This window comes from Megalops cyprinoides, chromosome 10 (assembly GCF_013368585.1).
Source record: "Megalops cyprinoides isolate fMegCyp1 chromosome 10, fMegCyp1.pri, whole genome shotgun sequence".
Taxonomy (NCBI): domain Eukaryota; kingdom Metazoa; phylum Chordata; class Actinopteri; order Elopiformes; family Megalopidae; genus Megalops; species Megalops cyprinoides.
Window position 1 is genome coordinate 11,279,054 of NC_050592.1, and position 17,402 is coordinate 11,296,455.

At 41.9% G+C, this 17,402-nt stretch overlaps 1 protein-coding gene across 1 annotated transcript; it reads right to left on the minus strand.

Annotated features, from left to right (window-relative positions):
* Nucleotides 1-724: 724 nt before the first annotated feature.
* On the minus strand, nucleotides 725-16,574 carry LOC118784590 (phosphatidylinositol 4-phosphate 5-kinase type-1 alpha-like). Its single transcript, XM_036538901.1, has 16 exons — nucleotides 16,470-16,574; nucleotides 9,131-9,165; nucleotides 8,181-8,270; nucleotides 7,454-7,584; nucleotides 6,530-6,647; nucleotides 6,135-6,287; nucleotides 5,201-5,500; nucleotides 4,571-4,782; nucleotides 4,392-4,475; nucleotides 4,168-4,216; nucleotides 3,978-4,062; nucleotides 3,463-3,636; nucleotides 2,512-2,647; nucleotides 2,282-2,344; nucleotides 1,819-1,906; nucleotides 725-1,360 (listed from the first exon to the last, which is right to left on the minus strand). The coding sequence occupies exons 1-15, from the start codon at nucleotides 16,513-16,515 to the stop codon at nucleotides 1,822-1,824; spliced, it is 1,761 nt and encodes a 586-aa protein (XP_036394794.1). The 5' UTR covers nucleotides 16,516-16,574; the 3' UTR covers nucleotides 725-1,360; nucleotides 1,819-1,821.
* Between the last annotated feature and the right edge of the window lie 828 nt (nucleotides 16,575-17,402).

Below are 17,402 nucleotides of genomic sequence, written 5' to 3' on the forward strand. Positions count from 1 at the left end.
CCCACACAGGTATGGCTATTAAAAAATGGAGTCGGACAGGCTTGGATCTCTCTTCTGCCTCTCTAATTAGAGTGCAGTTGTTCCCATACTTCCCAGCTCTCCCACACACACACCTGCACACCAAGCAGGCATGTCAGAACATCTCAACATCCTGAAAATAAACATGTCAACATTACTTTGGTTTGATGCTCCACCTTTTGCCTTAATTTTTACATTTGCACATGCGGCTATATGGGAGGTAAACCCTGGAGGGGAAAGTGAGGGGAAAAAAAAGGAAAGGAGTGTGTAAGATCCCTCTTGTGATAACCCTCCCTAACTTCACTCAGTCATCTGTTCTTCAGAAAAAAATCTAACATTAAAATGCAGTGAAAATATATCCATGACAGTCAGTTACAGTCATATTAACAGAGAAAATTAAAATCCCACATGAAGATGACAGACACCCTCTCCTGGAAGCAGTGATGTCATGCAGTGAACATCTAGGACCTCCTGCTGTAGTGAGGTTTGAGCACAGCATGACTAGCCGAACTCCAGGCAAGCTGTCCCATACGCCACCACAGCTCACCAAGAGCAGAGAGCAGTGCTGTAACCAACAACTCTGTGCCAGGCTCTTACACAGCACAGTACAGTATGGTATGAGAACACAGTACAGTCCAGTACAACGTAGAATAGCAGTAGCAGTCCATACAGAGACTCTATACACCATTTAAACAAAGGATCAAGTTGGATTATTTTAACAGTATTTACATTTTTAAAAACTGGCTCATTTGCTTTTCTGATGCCAGGTAATTGTTCCTTACAATCAATTACTTTTCTATTTATTTTTAGTCAAAACATGGTTCCTCTTCAAATAGAAGTATTCTGCAGAAAGTACTGCTGTAAACCATGTATTGTTGGGGGAAAACAGCACTGTCTTACGTAAGGGTTTCAAACTTGCATCACACATTGTTAAAAGTCAACAGATGTACTAGATACTCACATTGTGTCTAACACTGTGTGACTGTCTTTAAGGCCATGGGTTGTGTGCAGGATTTGGACATCTTTAGTCAGTTTAGTTATTTAATACAGCACCTGTAGTTGAATTTACTAGCAGCAACACCCGTGTTGGGCTGGACTAGCCTGTAGACAGCCCAGTTTCCATCTCTTCAGCTCATGTACTCCAATTTCCCTTTTACCGCTGTCCCTCTGTCCCCCTTTTGCGGGTTCAGGAATGCTTCCCCCAAAAACAACTCTCAGAGAGAGGAGAACATCCTTTTCATTTTGTGAGTTGCTCCTCTCTCTCTCTCTCTCTCTCTCTCCAATGTCTCTTCACTATCAGCAATTCCAGGCTTTTCATGACCACTCTTTCTCCTTCTGTTTTCTGCAAAAGACACAGCAGTCAGTGAGCCACGTTCAAAAAATTATAACAAGAGTTCCTCTAGTTTGTTTTGTTAAAATGCATACTTAATTCCATCATTCTGCAGAACTCTGTAGACAGAAATGCTGACAGATAATTAGAACCTTTATCTGACCGATACTGGTTAATTTTTTCCTGCTCAGATTTGTGAAAACATTTCACTTCAATAGCACTGCAAAGATCAAATTCAGATCAATTCATATTCACAAATAATGAATTTTAATTCATTAATTTGACTTTTTTTTTTTGAAATTTCATTTGAAATTTTCTCTTTTAAAGCATGTGTTTTATGTATTTAGGGGTATGAATGAAAATGGGGGGCACTGTATTTTCTACTTCTGTACTCTACTATGTTTTAATTTTCTTGGATCATGCACATCCCTTGATACAACAGCAACAATTTCCCCAATGTGCATACTCACAAATCAAATGTTGGTCTCAGGAACAATGTCTTTGAGAGAAACTGCATCCTCATTGGCTGCAAGCTCTTCTGAAGTGGCGGCTTCAACACTGAGAGAGGCAGACAGGGGTCAATACTGATGACCTTCTACAAGGGTTTGCGTGTATCCACGTGAGAGGATAAAAGTCTGTATCTAAGATTATGAAACTCAATTTCCATATTTAAACCACATCAACTAGTTGATTAGCTATTCACATTTACACTAATGCTAATTTCAAAATAGACCCGCAGAAAAATACTAATATCAGTTCATGGATGCTACCTCAAGATGCTGTACAAAAATGGCAAGCTAAATCAATGATTTCTTGCAACAATAGTTTAAGATGATGGGGTCAAAACCAACAAACACACTAACCTTACAGATACTTTGCAACCTCGAATTTCTAACACAACAGTACATTGGATTTTGTGCACAAATCTCTTACCTGTGGGGGGTACTATGGTCTTGGTCTGTGTTGGCTGACTTGTGTACTTCCACTCCTACTGCCCTGCAGAACGCAGAAAAGAAGGGGATGAGAACAGTGTCGGGGTGGCCTGAACATAACCGAGATGGATGTGAAGGAAAAATACTCATGGACTGATGCTAACAAAGAAGACAAGGACAGAACTTTGGAATAAGAGAGAGTGAAAGATCGACAGAGTGATGGAGACAAACCTCAGGGGGGGAGAGGTGGAAGCGAGGCCTGTGCTGCCCAATGATGAGTTGGAGAGTGTTGTTTCCACAGAGTCACTGATGACCGCTTCCAGGGGAGGGGTCCTCGGGAGGAGGTCAGGACGGCCTGACTGCATGCCTGAACAAATAATTAAACATAACAATCAAGACCACAATACCTTCATGCTTAATACTGAAAGACCAAATTAATGTCATGTATATGAACTCCTATAATAATGTATGGTATTACATAACTTATGAACAGAACATGAAATCTGTTGTCCAATTTCTTAATTGCATAAATTTGCATGAGGCTATGTTCAAGTTATTACCGATACGTAAATATTCTGATTACATGTATACACATGTACACACGTGTACAGACACACTATATGTGCACAGCTCCCATGCGCGCACACAGAGCACAAGAGATAAGACCGAAAAGGAACCCGTGAAACAAGTTTCTATTGCGCACCACAACATCCCCTCTGGCAAAATTCTTCAAAGTGATGTTCTGCTTTCACTGTTTTTAAAAATTTAAATGATTTTTCTTTCTTTTTTTTTTTTTTACTGCCAAGAAAGACTTGCCAAGAATGCTCATTCCTCACAATGATGAGCCAGATGTCTGATTATCTCCAAGATACACAAGCTAGCTCAGTAATGTACTTTGGTTCTGGCCTAGAATGTTAGATCTGTAGCATGAAAAATTACCCCAACTGGGTGGGTAAGAAACAACACACCCCTTTTACATTCTACGTGGAGTTCTCGTTTTAAATGGAGGTAACCTCTAGCATCTGATCCTGTTTGCTTCCATTCACCCTTCATAGCCCATCTTTCTACCGCCTGCCTTCTGTACCCATCTCTTCTTCACCCTGCTCCTCCCAATCCCTTTCCCCTGGCTAACACTGCTCCTTTGCCGCACCCTTCACCTCCACTTCTCTCAAAGCTACTCACCACTCTCGCCCTCCGTCTCTGCTTGGTTGAAATGAGGGTGATAGACCAATCGGGTGTCGGCTGCAGAGTTTGCGGCTGTGTGAGACTGCGGGCCGGGTCCTCCGCCTGTAGTGGCTGTCCTCCGCAGCCCACTTTGACCGCCACCCCGAGACTTCTTCGAGGGGGAGGGCTTCACTGAGGACAGAAAGGAAAGGAGAGCAGAGTGAGTCTCCGACAGAAATGTGTGCTGATGTGATTCACCATGAGAGACAAGCACTGGCAGGCAGAGGCGGACACCCCGGCTTCAGAAAGTAAATGTCCTACCATGTACTTGTTATAGCCATTCACCAGACAAGGTGCTTTCACCAATTAGCTCCTCCACCTGGCTGAAGAGTTCTGCTAATTAAATCCAGCTGGTGTAGTGCATGGGAAGAACAAATACGTGGCAGGACTTTTACTTTCTGAAGCTGGGGTTTTCAGCCTCTGCTGGCAGGTGTGCGTTTTTAAAGACGACTGGTCACATACTGGTCACTTACATGGAATCTTCTTGAAGACTGTGTTGCACATGAACTGCTGGAACCTTTCTGCATAGAAGCCTGGCCTGTGCACTGATACAGTGTCCTGAGAGGGGCAGGAAAAGGCCGTGATTATCATAAGGGGCCTTGTGTCATGCTAGAGAAACTCTTCTAAATTTTACAGCAACAGAAATATGACAAAACACCTTACCCCATCGTGAACTAGGGCTTTCCATGAGTGCTCCAACTTCTTAATAAACCTGAAAGTAAACAGGTTGGAAACAAGGACCAGCACACAGTCATGAGATACGCACACGTACTTCCACAGACGTGCGAGCAAGGGTCAATCATGATAAGAGTCAGAGAAAGAAAACACCTAAGTCATGTCAAAGTTTTACAATCGGCGTATCTAACCCAAATGATAAAAGAAGTTACCTGTACGACTGCAGGATGTCGATGATGCCAATGTAGACCAGCAATCGCTCGCCTTTGCTGTTGCGTGCCGGAATCCCTCCCAACCTGCAACGTGATCACCATGGATTATCGAGGTTTGTTTTTAAATGATAAAACAGTACCGTCAGCTCTGGCAGTAAAGGAAAATGAAAATGACTCACTGGTCCTCTGAATCCACCGTGCCCTTGCCCCGCGCCTCCCCCTGGATGGACTCCATGGCGGTGCAGTACAGGGATTTTTGGGCCTGCGGCCTCCTCTGGTCCGGCGTGACAGCGGCCTCAGCGCCCACACCCTCCTGCTCTCGGCAGGCTTGGTCCACGTTGTGGATCCCCATCAGCAGACTGTAGTCCATGATCTTGAAACTCTGCAGCAGCTAGGGGATAGAAAGGTAATGGTGACAAACAGTTGTTTATTTTACTTAATGTTTTAAGCTATTCATGGCCTTGAAAAAATACAGTATACAATGGCTGGGAATCCTGCATAAATAATGTTTCTCAGTGTTGATGGACAGCTAAATAGCATGTACAAACAGTCATGTGCCACAAAGTTGATGGAGACAGACTCAATAACACTGGCTGTTCTGTGTTATGGAAAGCTATTCACATCACCCTTAGCAAATGGTGGCAAGTGAAAATTACTTCAAAATTTTGTTTTAAAATAGATTCGTGATTACATTTTAGCAAGCTTAGTTTTGAATGTCTGTAAAAGGAGACAACTTAGCTCATGGCTACCAAACATGTGAGCTGTTGGTTTGAGGGACAAGCCAGCCACACACACACACGAACACCCACCAAGCAGTCTCTCTGGATGGTCTTGCTCAGGGCATTATAGTTGTCGGGTTCCAGCAGAAGCCCATCAGGCATGTCTTGGATGAAGTCCAGGTCTTTGAAGGTGGGGACAGCCTTCTCGCGTTCCTTGGGTGATGCCCGGCGCTTGTAGGTGGAGCCCTTGAGGTCGTACTTGAGGTGCATGTGCACGGCACGGGGAAGCAGGTTGTTCATCACCACGATACGTATGTTCTTGCCGCCGGCTTGCACGCAGTACAGGCCATAGAATTTGGGAAGGAGTGTGCGCTTGTTTTGGTTCAAGTTCTGGACAGAGAGAAACCAGGTTACCTCCACCGTGGTTTTGCCATAGACTAAGTCAGCCTGTTGTATGTATGTAGGCATATACACCAAAAGTGTTAATGTACTTTCAAAATCAAACCCATTCTTGAAAGCGTAAGGTATTTTAGTATGATATTGCTATTTGCACCATGAGTCAATTAATAAACACATCACGATGCAACCTTTGAGCCCTGCTGGCACTCAGTTATGAAGCCAGTTTTGCTGATCACATCACAATGACATGTACTTAAAGCACGTTATTTCCATTATCTATTCATTTTGCTGGAAAGATCATTTTCATGATAATTGTCATGATAACTCCCAAGGTTCCATAGATTGTACAGACATGACCAATCAAAGCTTTCACAACTGAAAAAATCACAGAGGGGTCCTGCAACTGACTTATAGTAAAAGCCCAATAGTAACCAGACAAGAAAGGGGCTAGGTCGTGATAATTTTTTAAATGCAAAAAGCACCCAACACAGTGGCTAGTGACCCTGCAACTTCAACCCATCAAAGAGAATTTGCGGTCAGGAGAGTGTTTATTACGGACCCTGCTATTATGAGGATGTCCTGAGTTTGAGCACAAAAGAACACAGCCACCCCCAGACCCTCTCACCATGAAGTATCCGGGCAGGAGTTTCTGCAGGAACTCTGCCTCCTTGTGCTGCACGGTCTTAATGATGAACTCATCATCGTTGGAGACGTAGAACAGGGAGCCACTCGCCCCGGAGTTTGACAGCTCAATCAAGGGATAATTACATAGGGAATACTGGAATAAACAAAGACAAACATAGTCACTTCAAATGCAAGGAACACAGCTATATGTACACTGACAATTTAGAAGAGATCAGAGTTCATTTATTACTTATCAACTTCCCTCAGCCCCTTACATTCTTTTTCAGTTCCCTTTCCCCGTTTCCCCGTCAGTTCAGTTCCCTTTCCCCGTCTTGAGGATGAGAGGCAAGATTAAAAGCAACATAATCTGAAAAAACAGGGGATTCTAAGACTGACCAGGTAGTCGTCTGGCCGGATGCCGAAGAGCTCTCGGAAGTAGCGGAAGGCGATGGGGGCATAGGTCTTGAACCTGAAGTCACTGTAGTGGTGGGCTGGTGTCAGGTTACTGCCCTCGCTGAGAAAGATACAACAAGTGTTAATTAAGGCAGTCGACAGTCTTCATACAGACAGCTGTCTACCTAGCTCTGCTTTCACCATGTACTCAAATAATAAGGCAGTCTAACTGGCTACCTATATGTTCAAAAATAATTTACATGTTTATAAATATCACAGCTTAAGAAACTTTCAGGGTGGCATCTACACCTTGTACATTTTACATTCACAATGCTGGAATCTATTGGATTGTGTGTTCAAAGCTGCAAGATTTGAACATGCACTTCACTACTCATTTCTGAAGGCTCTCTTGGTGATTTATAATGATACCTGTTAAAGGGATAAACATATACTTGAAAATTCATTATTATTCAATTTTGAATTGATAAGTGAGATTGTGGTGAATGTCTGGCATGGGAACGTATTTTTCCTAATGCATTGATGCTGATATCATGGCGAATAAGCCAGACTGTGCCTGTGGTTCCCGGCATTCCTGCACAGTCAGCCATTTAAGGTTAGGTTACAGCAGGGTCACCAGGGGCGTAACAGCATTCCGCTTTGCAGGGGACACTATTCTGAAGGACATTCATGAAAGACCTGGGTAGCAGAACCAAGTTTTTCCAGGCATCTCAGCTGACGTTTTATTACAGAAGCACTCATTTTACATGGCAGGCACACAGACCACATGCAAAACCATAAACACACAAATGCAGTCAGAAGAGGAATACGCAAACACTATGAGCTGACAAGTCAAATGACATAATCCCCCCAATTCATCTCAGAAAGGACATGTGCATGTGCAAGAATACATTTATACTTCTTACAGACCTGGGGAAGAATATGCTCTCCACCACCACGAAATCCTGCATGAGAACATCCCTCTCCGCCTTCTGGCTCAAGCTGCCCACTGTGTGAGCAATGCCCAGCTGGATGGCACCTTTCAAGGCAGAGGAAGTAGTCTGGAAGGGAGAGATAAGAGACCGAGGTCAACTGATGTAAAATGACATGATGAGGCAGGGCATGTGCATGGAGACTATAAGACAGACATCAATGCTTCCATTAAATATACAGTCTTTAACTTCCAAGACCTGAGTTTTGTGTGCACTGGTGCATTTTTTTTAAAAATCTGTCAGCTTTAAGATATATCCTGTTTGATAGATTAAGTCAAAAAGGCTGAAAAGTCATTCATAGTTTCAAGACCTACAAAGATGACAGCCCTTACAGCAAGTCTACAAGAATTTCATCTATTAAATTACTGGTGTGCTCAAACATGCCATCTTCGTCAGGAAACGTTTATGGGCAGAACGCTCAACAAACCCTTCTTAAACATTTCACTTAGTGTTTAAATAAGTTATCATGTTCTATTCATGGTGCATATATGTTTCTTGTACATATTACAGGTATTCTCATTTTATAAAAATCAGGAATGATCATTGAAATTTTTCCTGAGCAGCTTAAATATTTCTGCAGGAACACTGCACCCCCCTGTAAGACCCCCCCCTTTCTGTAGCACTTCTGCAACACCCTCTGTGCTGACCTCTGAACTTATACTGACCTTCTTGTAGGTGGTCTCTCCTGTGGGGTCCACCCCCCGGTGACCAATGGTCTTCTTCATGCTCTGAAAAGTGCCTGAGGACCCTGCCCCCTAAGAGACCAACAAGGGAGGAGGATAAAGAGAGGATGGATGTAAAGCAATTGATACATTTTTGAGTGAAGCAGTGGTATCGTGTTTATTTCAATGTTATTACTTATTTATCTTCTGTGACAGTCCCAAGACACAGCCTGCCAAGTATGCCCATTCAAACAACAATCACAATATTAAATACCTTTAAAATGTCTTGTTCTTCCACCTACAACTTCCCACAAGTGATCTATGGTGGGTATTAACTCCTATAACTGAGTTTGGACATAATCTTGGTCCTACCTACAACACATTACAATTTAGCCATCACCAGCAAAACTTTCCAGAATCTCACGAACTAAAAACATTTCATCTGCATTGAACAAAATTTATAAGAGTATGAACTCATCAAATTTCTCAAGCCTGGAAAGCATGTCATCCTAGTAAGCACTCAGCTCATGATATTCATGTGGAAGTGTCAGCATTCACGTTCAAGGCGGATTGTGTATTTTTCCATAATTTGTTGCTGGTCAATTTTTATCAAAAATAGCCAGACTAAATTTAAGGCATTGACATTACTCAGAAAAAAATGGCACTTAGGGTTTATCTGGGGCTTTTCCATTACTAATAGGGAAATGATTACTATAATTCCACATTTTCCTTGGGTTTTCCCTGTACTAAATGCAGAACCTCTGCACAGCAATTCTTTAGCACACAAGAAGGAGCACTTCTTTTTAAAAAAAATATACACAAATTCTCAATATAGGCTCTATGATTTCTACAGTGCATATGACCTGCTTACCAGATGACCAACATCACTATTAGCAGTAATATTGACTTTTACAGGCATCATTAAATTTTGGGGGTGGTTAGTTATTTCTTACCTCTGGAGATCCAACCTTTCGGGTTCCACTGGATCCTAAAGAAGGACATACATGAGGAGAGAACTTTTATTTTTTTATTTCTGTAGTTTTAGCTTTTGTAAAACAAAGTTTTTCTCCAACTTGTCAACTCTAAACATGTCAAAAATGACAGCCCACATCACAACTCTTCCCAGCAAACACTGGCTTACACAAGAGGGGTACAAGTAAATTTCTTGTATGTATGTAACCCAAATCTTTTGAGAGCTGTTCATTATGCTATTTCAACAACTTCATATGAATACAAAGATAAGATGAAGAACTAATCCCAACTGCAGAAAGTGTATGGCAATGCTGGCAGTTAACTGGTACGGTTTTAAAAACTGAAGGGTAACATTATAGGACGATGACTCCATCGGTCGGCATTTGAAGGCTGACTCAATGCATTTTTTCTTCTTGATGCATTTTCCTATTTTTCCACTCAACACTTCTAATCACCAACTGCAAGTTAGGCTTGTCTCACAGCACTAACGTTTGTATTTGCGCTGGACATAGCAAATGCAATAGGACATAGTAAATGCAATCCTCCTATACACAAGCACACGAACTGCAACCGTTTTTCACACCACAATTCCCACAATGCACCAGGAGACAGAAGGCAAACAGGATAGGCACATCTCTCTGATGTCATCTGTGCAACTTGTAGACACCCAAATGAGTTGAGAGCGGTGTGATGAGGGAACCCTGGCCGGACATACCAACCCCTAACTTGATGGAGTGAAGAAAATCTGTTGGCAAAAACTGATCGAAAATTAACTGAATGCCAAATCAAGTCTAAAGATAACAGCATATGATTCAAATCACCCCATGCACAGTGTCTGAGGCGATGCTTTGTGGCACAACTACGTTAACAGCCAACAACCCAAAAAGCCCCAAGTGTTTTCTGACACCCTGACCTTTCTTCCTTTCTTTTTATAATCCACCCTGCTGATTTATCCTTTTATCCCATTTGGGTATCTCCAGATGAACAATAGGCTCATTTCGCTACAACAGCCCGTACATTCGTTCAGGAGTGGGGAGGCCAGATGAGTGCAGTCCTCCAACACACTCGAATACATTTATTTTTAAAACTAAAAGTCATAATGAACTACATCAGTGTGGGCACTCACTGAAGGACAGGTACTATTCCACTGACATCATCCAAGAAATTTGCACGCATCTGACAAATCACAGCTGTGAGACAACGCAACCCAAACCCTGGCCATAGAGCTCAGCTTGCACTCACAGCAGGCACCTTAACCACTGAGCCACTTGGGAGCCCCATTTTCTTCCCTTTTTTAATCTCAGTATTAGAGGCTGTGAGCCACTTGGCTGCTCTCGCTTCCAGAATAAAAGTACTGCTTAAAGTTGTGTGCACACTCCAATAATACTCACTAGAGATGTAAAATGTCAACAGACCGAGGGTGATCAATGGATTGGCTAGGTTGAAATTTCCATTTTTCATCATACTGACATCAGCAGGTAAGAACACTTATATGACTGATTTTTATTATTTATTTTTAATGAGCTCCCGGTGCTCTCTCATGTCACTATTGTGCTCTTTGCTGCTTGAGATGACTTGGACCATGTGACTGTGGAGCACCGTTATACGAAACTTCTGGATGTTGCTGTATGGATATGGTAGGTTAACCCCACTTGTACATCTAAATGTATTTCCTTTCATTTAATATGAATATTACAGAAGATATTAAACCTGCATAAGCATCCACAGTGGTGGTCATCAATAAACATATTAAGAGATTATTGCCACTCTGTCCAGCAATTTGCCTGTAAGTGGCTGTGACTATAGCTTGCTCCCAAATACTTGCTCATCCCCACCCCCATGTCCAGTTAGCTGCCAAGTTTGTAGACAGAAAACATCATCTGAAAGCATTAAAAATTGAAGTCAATGTAATACTTTCCCAAATGCTTTTCTGCACCTAACCAATTTAGTCTGATTAACATAACGGTTAGCGTCATATGTGTTTTGTCCAGAGTAAACTAGCTCCCATTAGCGAGTTACTCAGATGGTTCATAGCATCTTTGTTGTCTGTAAACAGCCAGCCAGCTAGGTGCTGGAGTAAAGCATATTAGTACCTAATGCAAAATTCTACACAACTCTAGTCTATTAATAAAAGTGCACCTTTCAAAAGACGCAATGTTTCCGTGTAAGAGACCTTTGTCAAAGTGTTCCGTTTGCCTATTAATAAAATTGCCTGTATGAGATGTGGTGTTGTGGAAAATTTATTCTCACTGAAACAAACCATGCGACAACTTCGGAGCAACATGACTGTCAGGTAGCTAGTTACCTAGCTTGCATTTGTCATGCACAAGGTTTCAATGAGTCCTGTCACTTGGCTTGTTTTATCCAGCTACAAAACTCAAACGTTTTATCAGCAACGGGCTTCATAGCTGAGCCATGTACCACCACTACACACTGCTTCATCACTGTAGACAGCTGCTAGCTTCAAAAACCTGCCAATGCAAACATTTATCAGGCCGACAGTTTGACATACTGCTCCAAATTTGGCCAATTTGTTTTAGCAGAATGAGGAAAGTCACCACAACTCTTGTACAGAGCAATTTTATTCATAGACAAATGTTAATACTGACGGTCTCTTACACTGAAATGTTAGACTAAGCCTAAGCTTTACTGCTGTACCAGTGGCTGCATCAGCTGCGCAAAATTGGCATTGTTGTTAGTCTCATGATAAGGGCAACTTACACAAACATCAATTTCTTATAATTAATTTGCAGCTTCTTAAACCAGCCATGGAACAATATAACTGGAATGAAAATAATGACTAAAATTGCCATTTGTATACCTTACTACTGGTGTGCTAATCAAACCACCCGGTTTCAGGGAGGAAAATTCTCTCCATGCTGAGGCATACCAAATATGGTTTAATGTAACCACCCCATAATATTTCAGCAGAGGCTCTTTCCGCTTATCTGTTTATCAACAGAAACAGAGCAGGCACTGTGCAGGTCGGGAATAAAAACCTCCTCAGATGCTGGCCTCTCAGCGGTCTCCTGGCTTGGGGCACATCAGCCAGAGAATTCAATGAGCAGGAAATAGAGTGATACTGAATACACTCTGTGAATGTGGTATCCAAAACAGATCAGTAACTGGCAGATGCGGGTAAGCGCAGCGGCCAAGGGCCTTCCCGGAAAGACACTGACAGCCTTGGCAGCGCAACAGGAAGGATCCTATGGCCAGGATGTTTACTGGCATTTCTACCCCAACAGATACAGAGCAGTCATTACAGTCTACCAATTTATGCATTACTGCAGCTTTGCCAGTAATGCGTCTGTGCAAAAGAAGCAACAAAAGAAGCTGTTGTGTTTATATACACAACTGGCATTGTGGGGAAATGCCGTTTATGTGTGTAGCTTTGTCACTGTAACCAATGCAGACATGTAATGGCACTGTTGCCAAAGCGGACATCTGATCTGCTCACAAACGCACGCTGACCACGGAACTACGCCTACAGTATACGTCTAAGGTATTTGTCTGACAGATACTCCCAGTGGGCCGAAATCATTTCAATCATTCTGTCTTACCCACTTGACTGGCACTACAGGCCTGTAGGCAACAGTAAAAGCTATTTTAGAGTCTTATGCCAGTGTGTACATACATAAAAACTGACTGCAGGATTGAAGCTGCTGATTTTTTTCTCTGTAAGGTACAGTTAGGATGGCAACAATGGGTATCTACAAGGTCCATCAATGTGCAAGTAATGATGAAATAGCAGAAAATACTGGATATAACATGAGCCTTTCCAAATCTAAGGACTAAAGATGCAAAAAAACAGTAAAGAAAATACTGAATGCAAAATAATTATTAATACAAAACAAAATGATGCATCTGTGGTGAGTGTAATAAGCCAATTGTGTAATTACCAGGGTGTGGCAGTTTGAAAGAAAGGGGTGCATCTTGCTTCAGTTAGCTATTGCTATGTCAAAACACTTCTTGCATGCACATATACACACGCACACACACACACACACACACACACACACACACACACAATGCACAAACACCTGTTTTTCTTTATGCCCTCACAGCTGCATATGAACGCTGAGAGGAGAAACACTTCAAAGGTGAAAGCATCTAATTTCCAAAAATACTATACTGTTTGTGCAAGTTGACATTCAAGTATTACAACAAGAGGACACTTGATTTCACTCTCAATTAAGCACACACCAAAACACATCACTACCATGCAGATACCTCTGCGAGAAGCTATTCTCCTCCAGAACTGAGTCCTCAGGTCTGTGGAGTAAGATCAGTCCATTAGGCAGGAGGAATGGTACATGTGTACGATATGTACTCACCCTTATGTTCTGGGAGTTTTGAGCTGAAACTGTCAGATCAATGATTCAATACAATTGAGGTCTGGGCAATGTCAGAGGGCATGCAAGCAAACCTCAGTACTTCCTCAGATGCAATTCAAGTAGCCTGAAGTCTACTGTTTTACCAGTTAGGGCGGTGTTATTTACCAGCATTTCAAAGACCCCTTTCAGATAATATTCATTTTGATTAACTTTTCTAATTTGAGTAAGACGATCAGTCCTGAGTTTAATGACACACTGCAGAATTACCAGATCTTGAAACATACACATCAATGGTAATACAAAGCAGGTACAACCTCTATTTTCATCAGCCGCAGAGAACCACATACCCTTGTTCTTGTCCTATTTACATGTTTAAATATAGCAAAGGTACAGCATGTGTCACCAGACCGTGTGTTACTGATCACGGGAGATTCAGACTCGGACCCTCCAAAAGCAGCCAGACATGTTATTTTTAAAGTGTGAGCAAAACAGAGAAAAATAGAATGGGTTCAGAGACCACAGGGGGTTCCACCCAAACAGAGTCCTGACAGAGGTGCTAGGTTTCAGGACTATGGTGGGCTTTAAGGATCTGAGAGGAGATTATCACATAAGGAATGACTAGATGCTCAATTATTCCATTATCTGAATAACAAAAATAAACTGCAAGAAAGTTGAAGCTGCAGTGGAGGCAGATGGCAATTACAAACAGATAGAGACAGAAGTTGCAATCTGTCTGTGCCTATCTTTTTAACTACACAGTCCTATGAATGACTTCCAGTATCTCACAGATAATTGCAGCATGTCAGTATGTTTTACAGTACCTACATGAGTAGTTACCAAATTTGACTTTATCATTTTGTTCGCGCAGTACAGATAATTAATATATTTCAATACAATATGCTGACAAAGAGCTGTTGATGATGGAGCTTGCGATTTTCATTCAGCTACACCCTGTGGACTACTACCCATGAAACAGTACATGACAGTGACATTCAATGATTTTGTCTACATCTTCAATGAACTGCTCTTGTGATTAAGACTCCCTCTACATCTTCACACAGTACATGCAGGTACAGAATGGCATTGATTGATGAATTACCTTAGAAAAGCAGGCATGGAGTTAAAAAGGTATGGATGAGGTCACAAGGGTTTGGAGGAGTGCTAAAAACCCTGAAGATACCATATTGTTTAAAGGCAAAACTGGGCTTGAGCAACAGAGTTACAGAGTCCTGATTATAATCCATTTCATTTTACACAAATTAAACAAGGAAATCCATCCCCTATCCCCCAAATAACAACGGGTTCTTATGTCTGTTACACAACATAAGTTCACCACAAACCATGAAACACTCTTAATCCAGCACTCAGACTGTAACAGGGAGGGGAATGTGAGAAACTGAAAAAGAATTTAGCTGAGTCAGTGATTCACCAGATGCACACTTGCGGACAAGTTGCATTATCACATAATTTCTACCTTGTATCTGAGAGTAATTTTAGATAGCTTTTAACACTGTGGTCTTAATTTCCTCTCATGCAAAGCACGTTTATCAACAAACGTGCATCTGCATGATAGGCTATGGTAGAGGTCCAAATGTAAGATAAAGGGGGTATTGCATCCTCCACCCGAAAAACATAGACTACTCTATTTCTTGACGAGCGCTGAAATGTTCTCTGCTGTGACCATCTCCATCTTATACAAGGAGTAGAAACATAAAAAATTAAGTCTCCAAAAGAGATATTAAAACACGATACCAGTAACAAAAGTTGCAATGTTTCTCGTCATTAATTTAAGGCTTAAGATCTAAACGCTCCTATTTACTCGGGTTGCGTTGAGCTATTAATGTCATACTCTTCGACATTTCACAACATTTGAGACAACTATCCGCTTTAAAAGCTTGGTGGAGAACATGTGTAGTTGGTGGTTTATTTATGCCACTAAAATACATAGACATTACCCTATTTGTTTTGTTAACTCTCTTCTCATATTAGCAAGTACTGTACTAAAAATTAGCTGAACGAGGAAGTGAGAAAGTAATTCAGTATAACGTAATTTTTTCACACTAAACTTTCCACAAAGTTAACATAAAAGCCCCAAACACATTTCTTGGAGAGCGTATAACTCATTTCTTGGAGAACTGATTACTCTCCAAAGATGCGAGATTCCGAACATTCTGAATCAACATCTTAATTTCTGTAGCTGGCTAGACAGCCAAATAACTTAGCTCACATTAAGTTAGCCATTAACTACCTGATAATATAGCTAGCTAGTACCGAGGTAATCAGCTAGTGAGACAACTGAGCTGGACAGAGAGGCACAGAGCAACATAGTTTTGATTACAACGATCCAAAACTTTCCATGCACCTTACTTACTTCAAAGCTAATGTTAAGTCGTTTGCTAATTGTACCCTAACATTAGCTCACTCTGGCGTGGGCTCCTGTAATGTTATGACTCCCACTTAGCTGCAGTGGTAGCAGTATGGCTGTCTGTCGGTTTACTCGGATTTACTTAGGCTATCTGACGATTGATGCAATTGCAATAAGCTAGCTAGCTAATGGAAAAATACCATTTCCATTTCCTCAGACCGCTGGCACATATGTAGCTTGCTATGTTAGCCAGCCAGCGAGCTAACACGGAGATGATAAGCGATCCATCATATCAACACATAAACTTTAACGAGCCTACACTGGGTAATGGAATCGATGGCAGAACATGTCCCAGTGTATTTCATCACGACAAATTCAAACTTTTCCTAGGCAGTTAACGCTACCTAGCAGAACACTTACTAGGTAGCTCTACACAGAACTGCTAGCTAGCTAACGGGGTAGCAAAAGGTCTAACTAGTTCCAAACTCATTCTGTATAGACTATCGCTACATAACAAACGTACGTAACATACGTCATTTGTTTTGAAACTCTCAATAACTGAGTCTAGCTACCTGGCGACAAATTTGTGGCTGACTGGCTAAGTTAATGTTAGTTACCTACCTGTAGGAGCCGTCGACACCGAGTCAGCTGGACCGGCAGTCGCCATTTTGGTTTCGCTTGGCCTTAGAGCGCTGGGTTTTCGTTAGCTCACTGGCTTGATCCCACTCAAGCGGCACCCCTACACGTCCACTCCCACCGGTTGAATTTAACCCCTTCGCCGTGGTCTCTTCCGTTACAATCAGACAGTTAACGTTGAGCCCCAAATCTGCCTAACGTTAGCTAAACTTACCAAAACTTGGGATTTGAAAAGAACTTCGCTAATATAGAGTGAAAACATCCACTAGCTAGCTAAATGTAGCTAGCTAGTTCAAAGATATCTTTGTAACTAACTCACATCCATGTTTCCTTAAAAATAAACGTTAGTGACTATAGCTACCTAGCAGGTAAGCCGTACTGGCTAGCAAACGGGGTGGTATCGTTAATTATCGCGACAGCAGCGATACCTTAATTGGCAGCTCAAGTTAGTTAGCTACATGGACAGGTAAGAGTCGTTATGATAAGTAGTTACCAAACTAACAAGCTAGTTACTGGCGGCCACGATTCGTGATGCTGATCGTTTTCCAGTCAACTGCTGCTGGTGCTCTGCATGTACGACAACAGCATACATGAAAAAAACTGTTTGTAACTGATAATTGAAACGGCTACACTGATTACCGTGATAAGTACCTAGCTTGCCAATGTTGGCTACATGGGTTTACACTGTGTGTAGTGTCGGTGTAGTGTTAACACGCATGCGCATTCGACGAATGCATATTTGGAAGTTTTACAGGACTACAGTCCCCAGTTCTTCTGAATTTAACGAGTTTCGCCTCAGCCACGATGTTCCGCTGAGATCGTTCAACTGCTGTGCAGAAAAAACCTCATGCATCCAGTGCAAACGACTGATTATCCACATGTCGTGTTTTGTGCCCAGATATCAGTCAATGTACCATG

Bases quoted from the DNA above. Each gene is read 5' to 3' on its own strand.
- LOC118784590 (XM_036538901.1), bottom strand. From the start codon at position 16,515: ATGGCGACTGCCGGTCCAGCTGACTCGGTGTCGACGGCTCCTACAG. The intron at 6,288-6,529 runs GTCAGTCTTAGA...TGTTTATTCCAG, and splicing joins TCCGGCCAGACGACTACCTG to TATTCCCTATGTAATTATCC. The intron at 4,783-5,200 runs GTGGGTGTTCGT...TCTATCCCCTAG, and splicing joins CCATCCAGAGAGACTGCTTG to CTGCTGCAGAGTTTCAAGAT.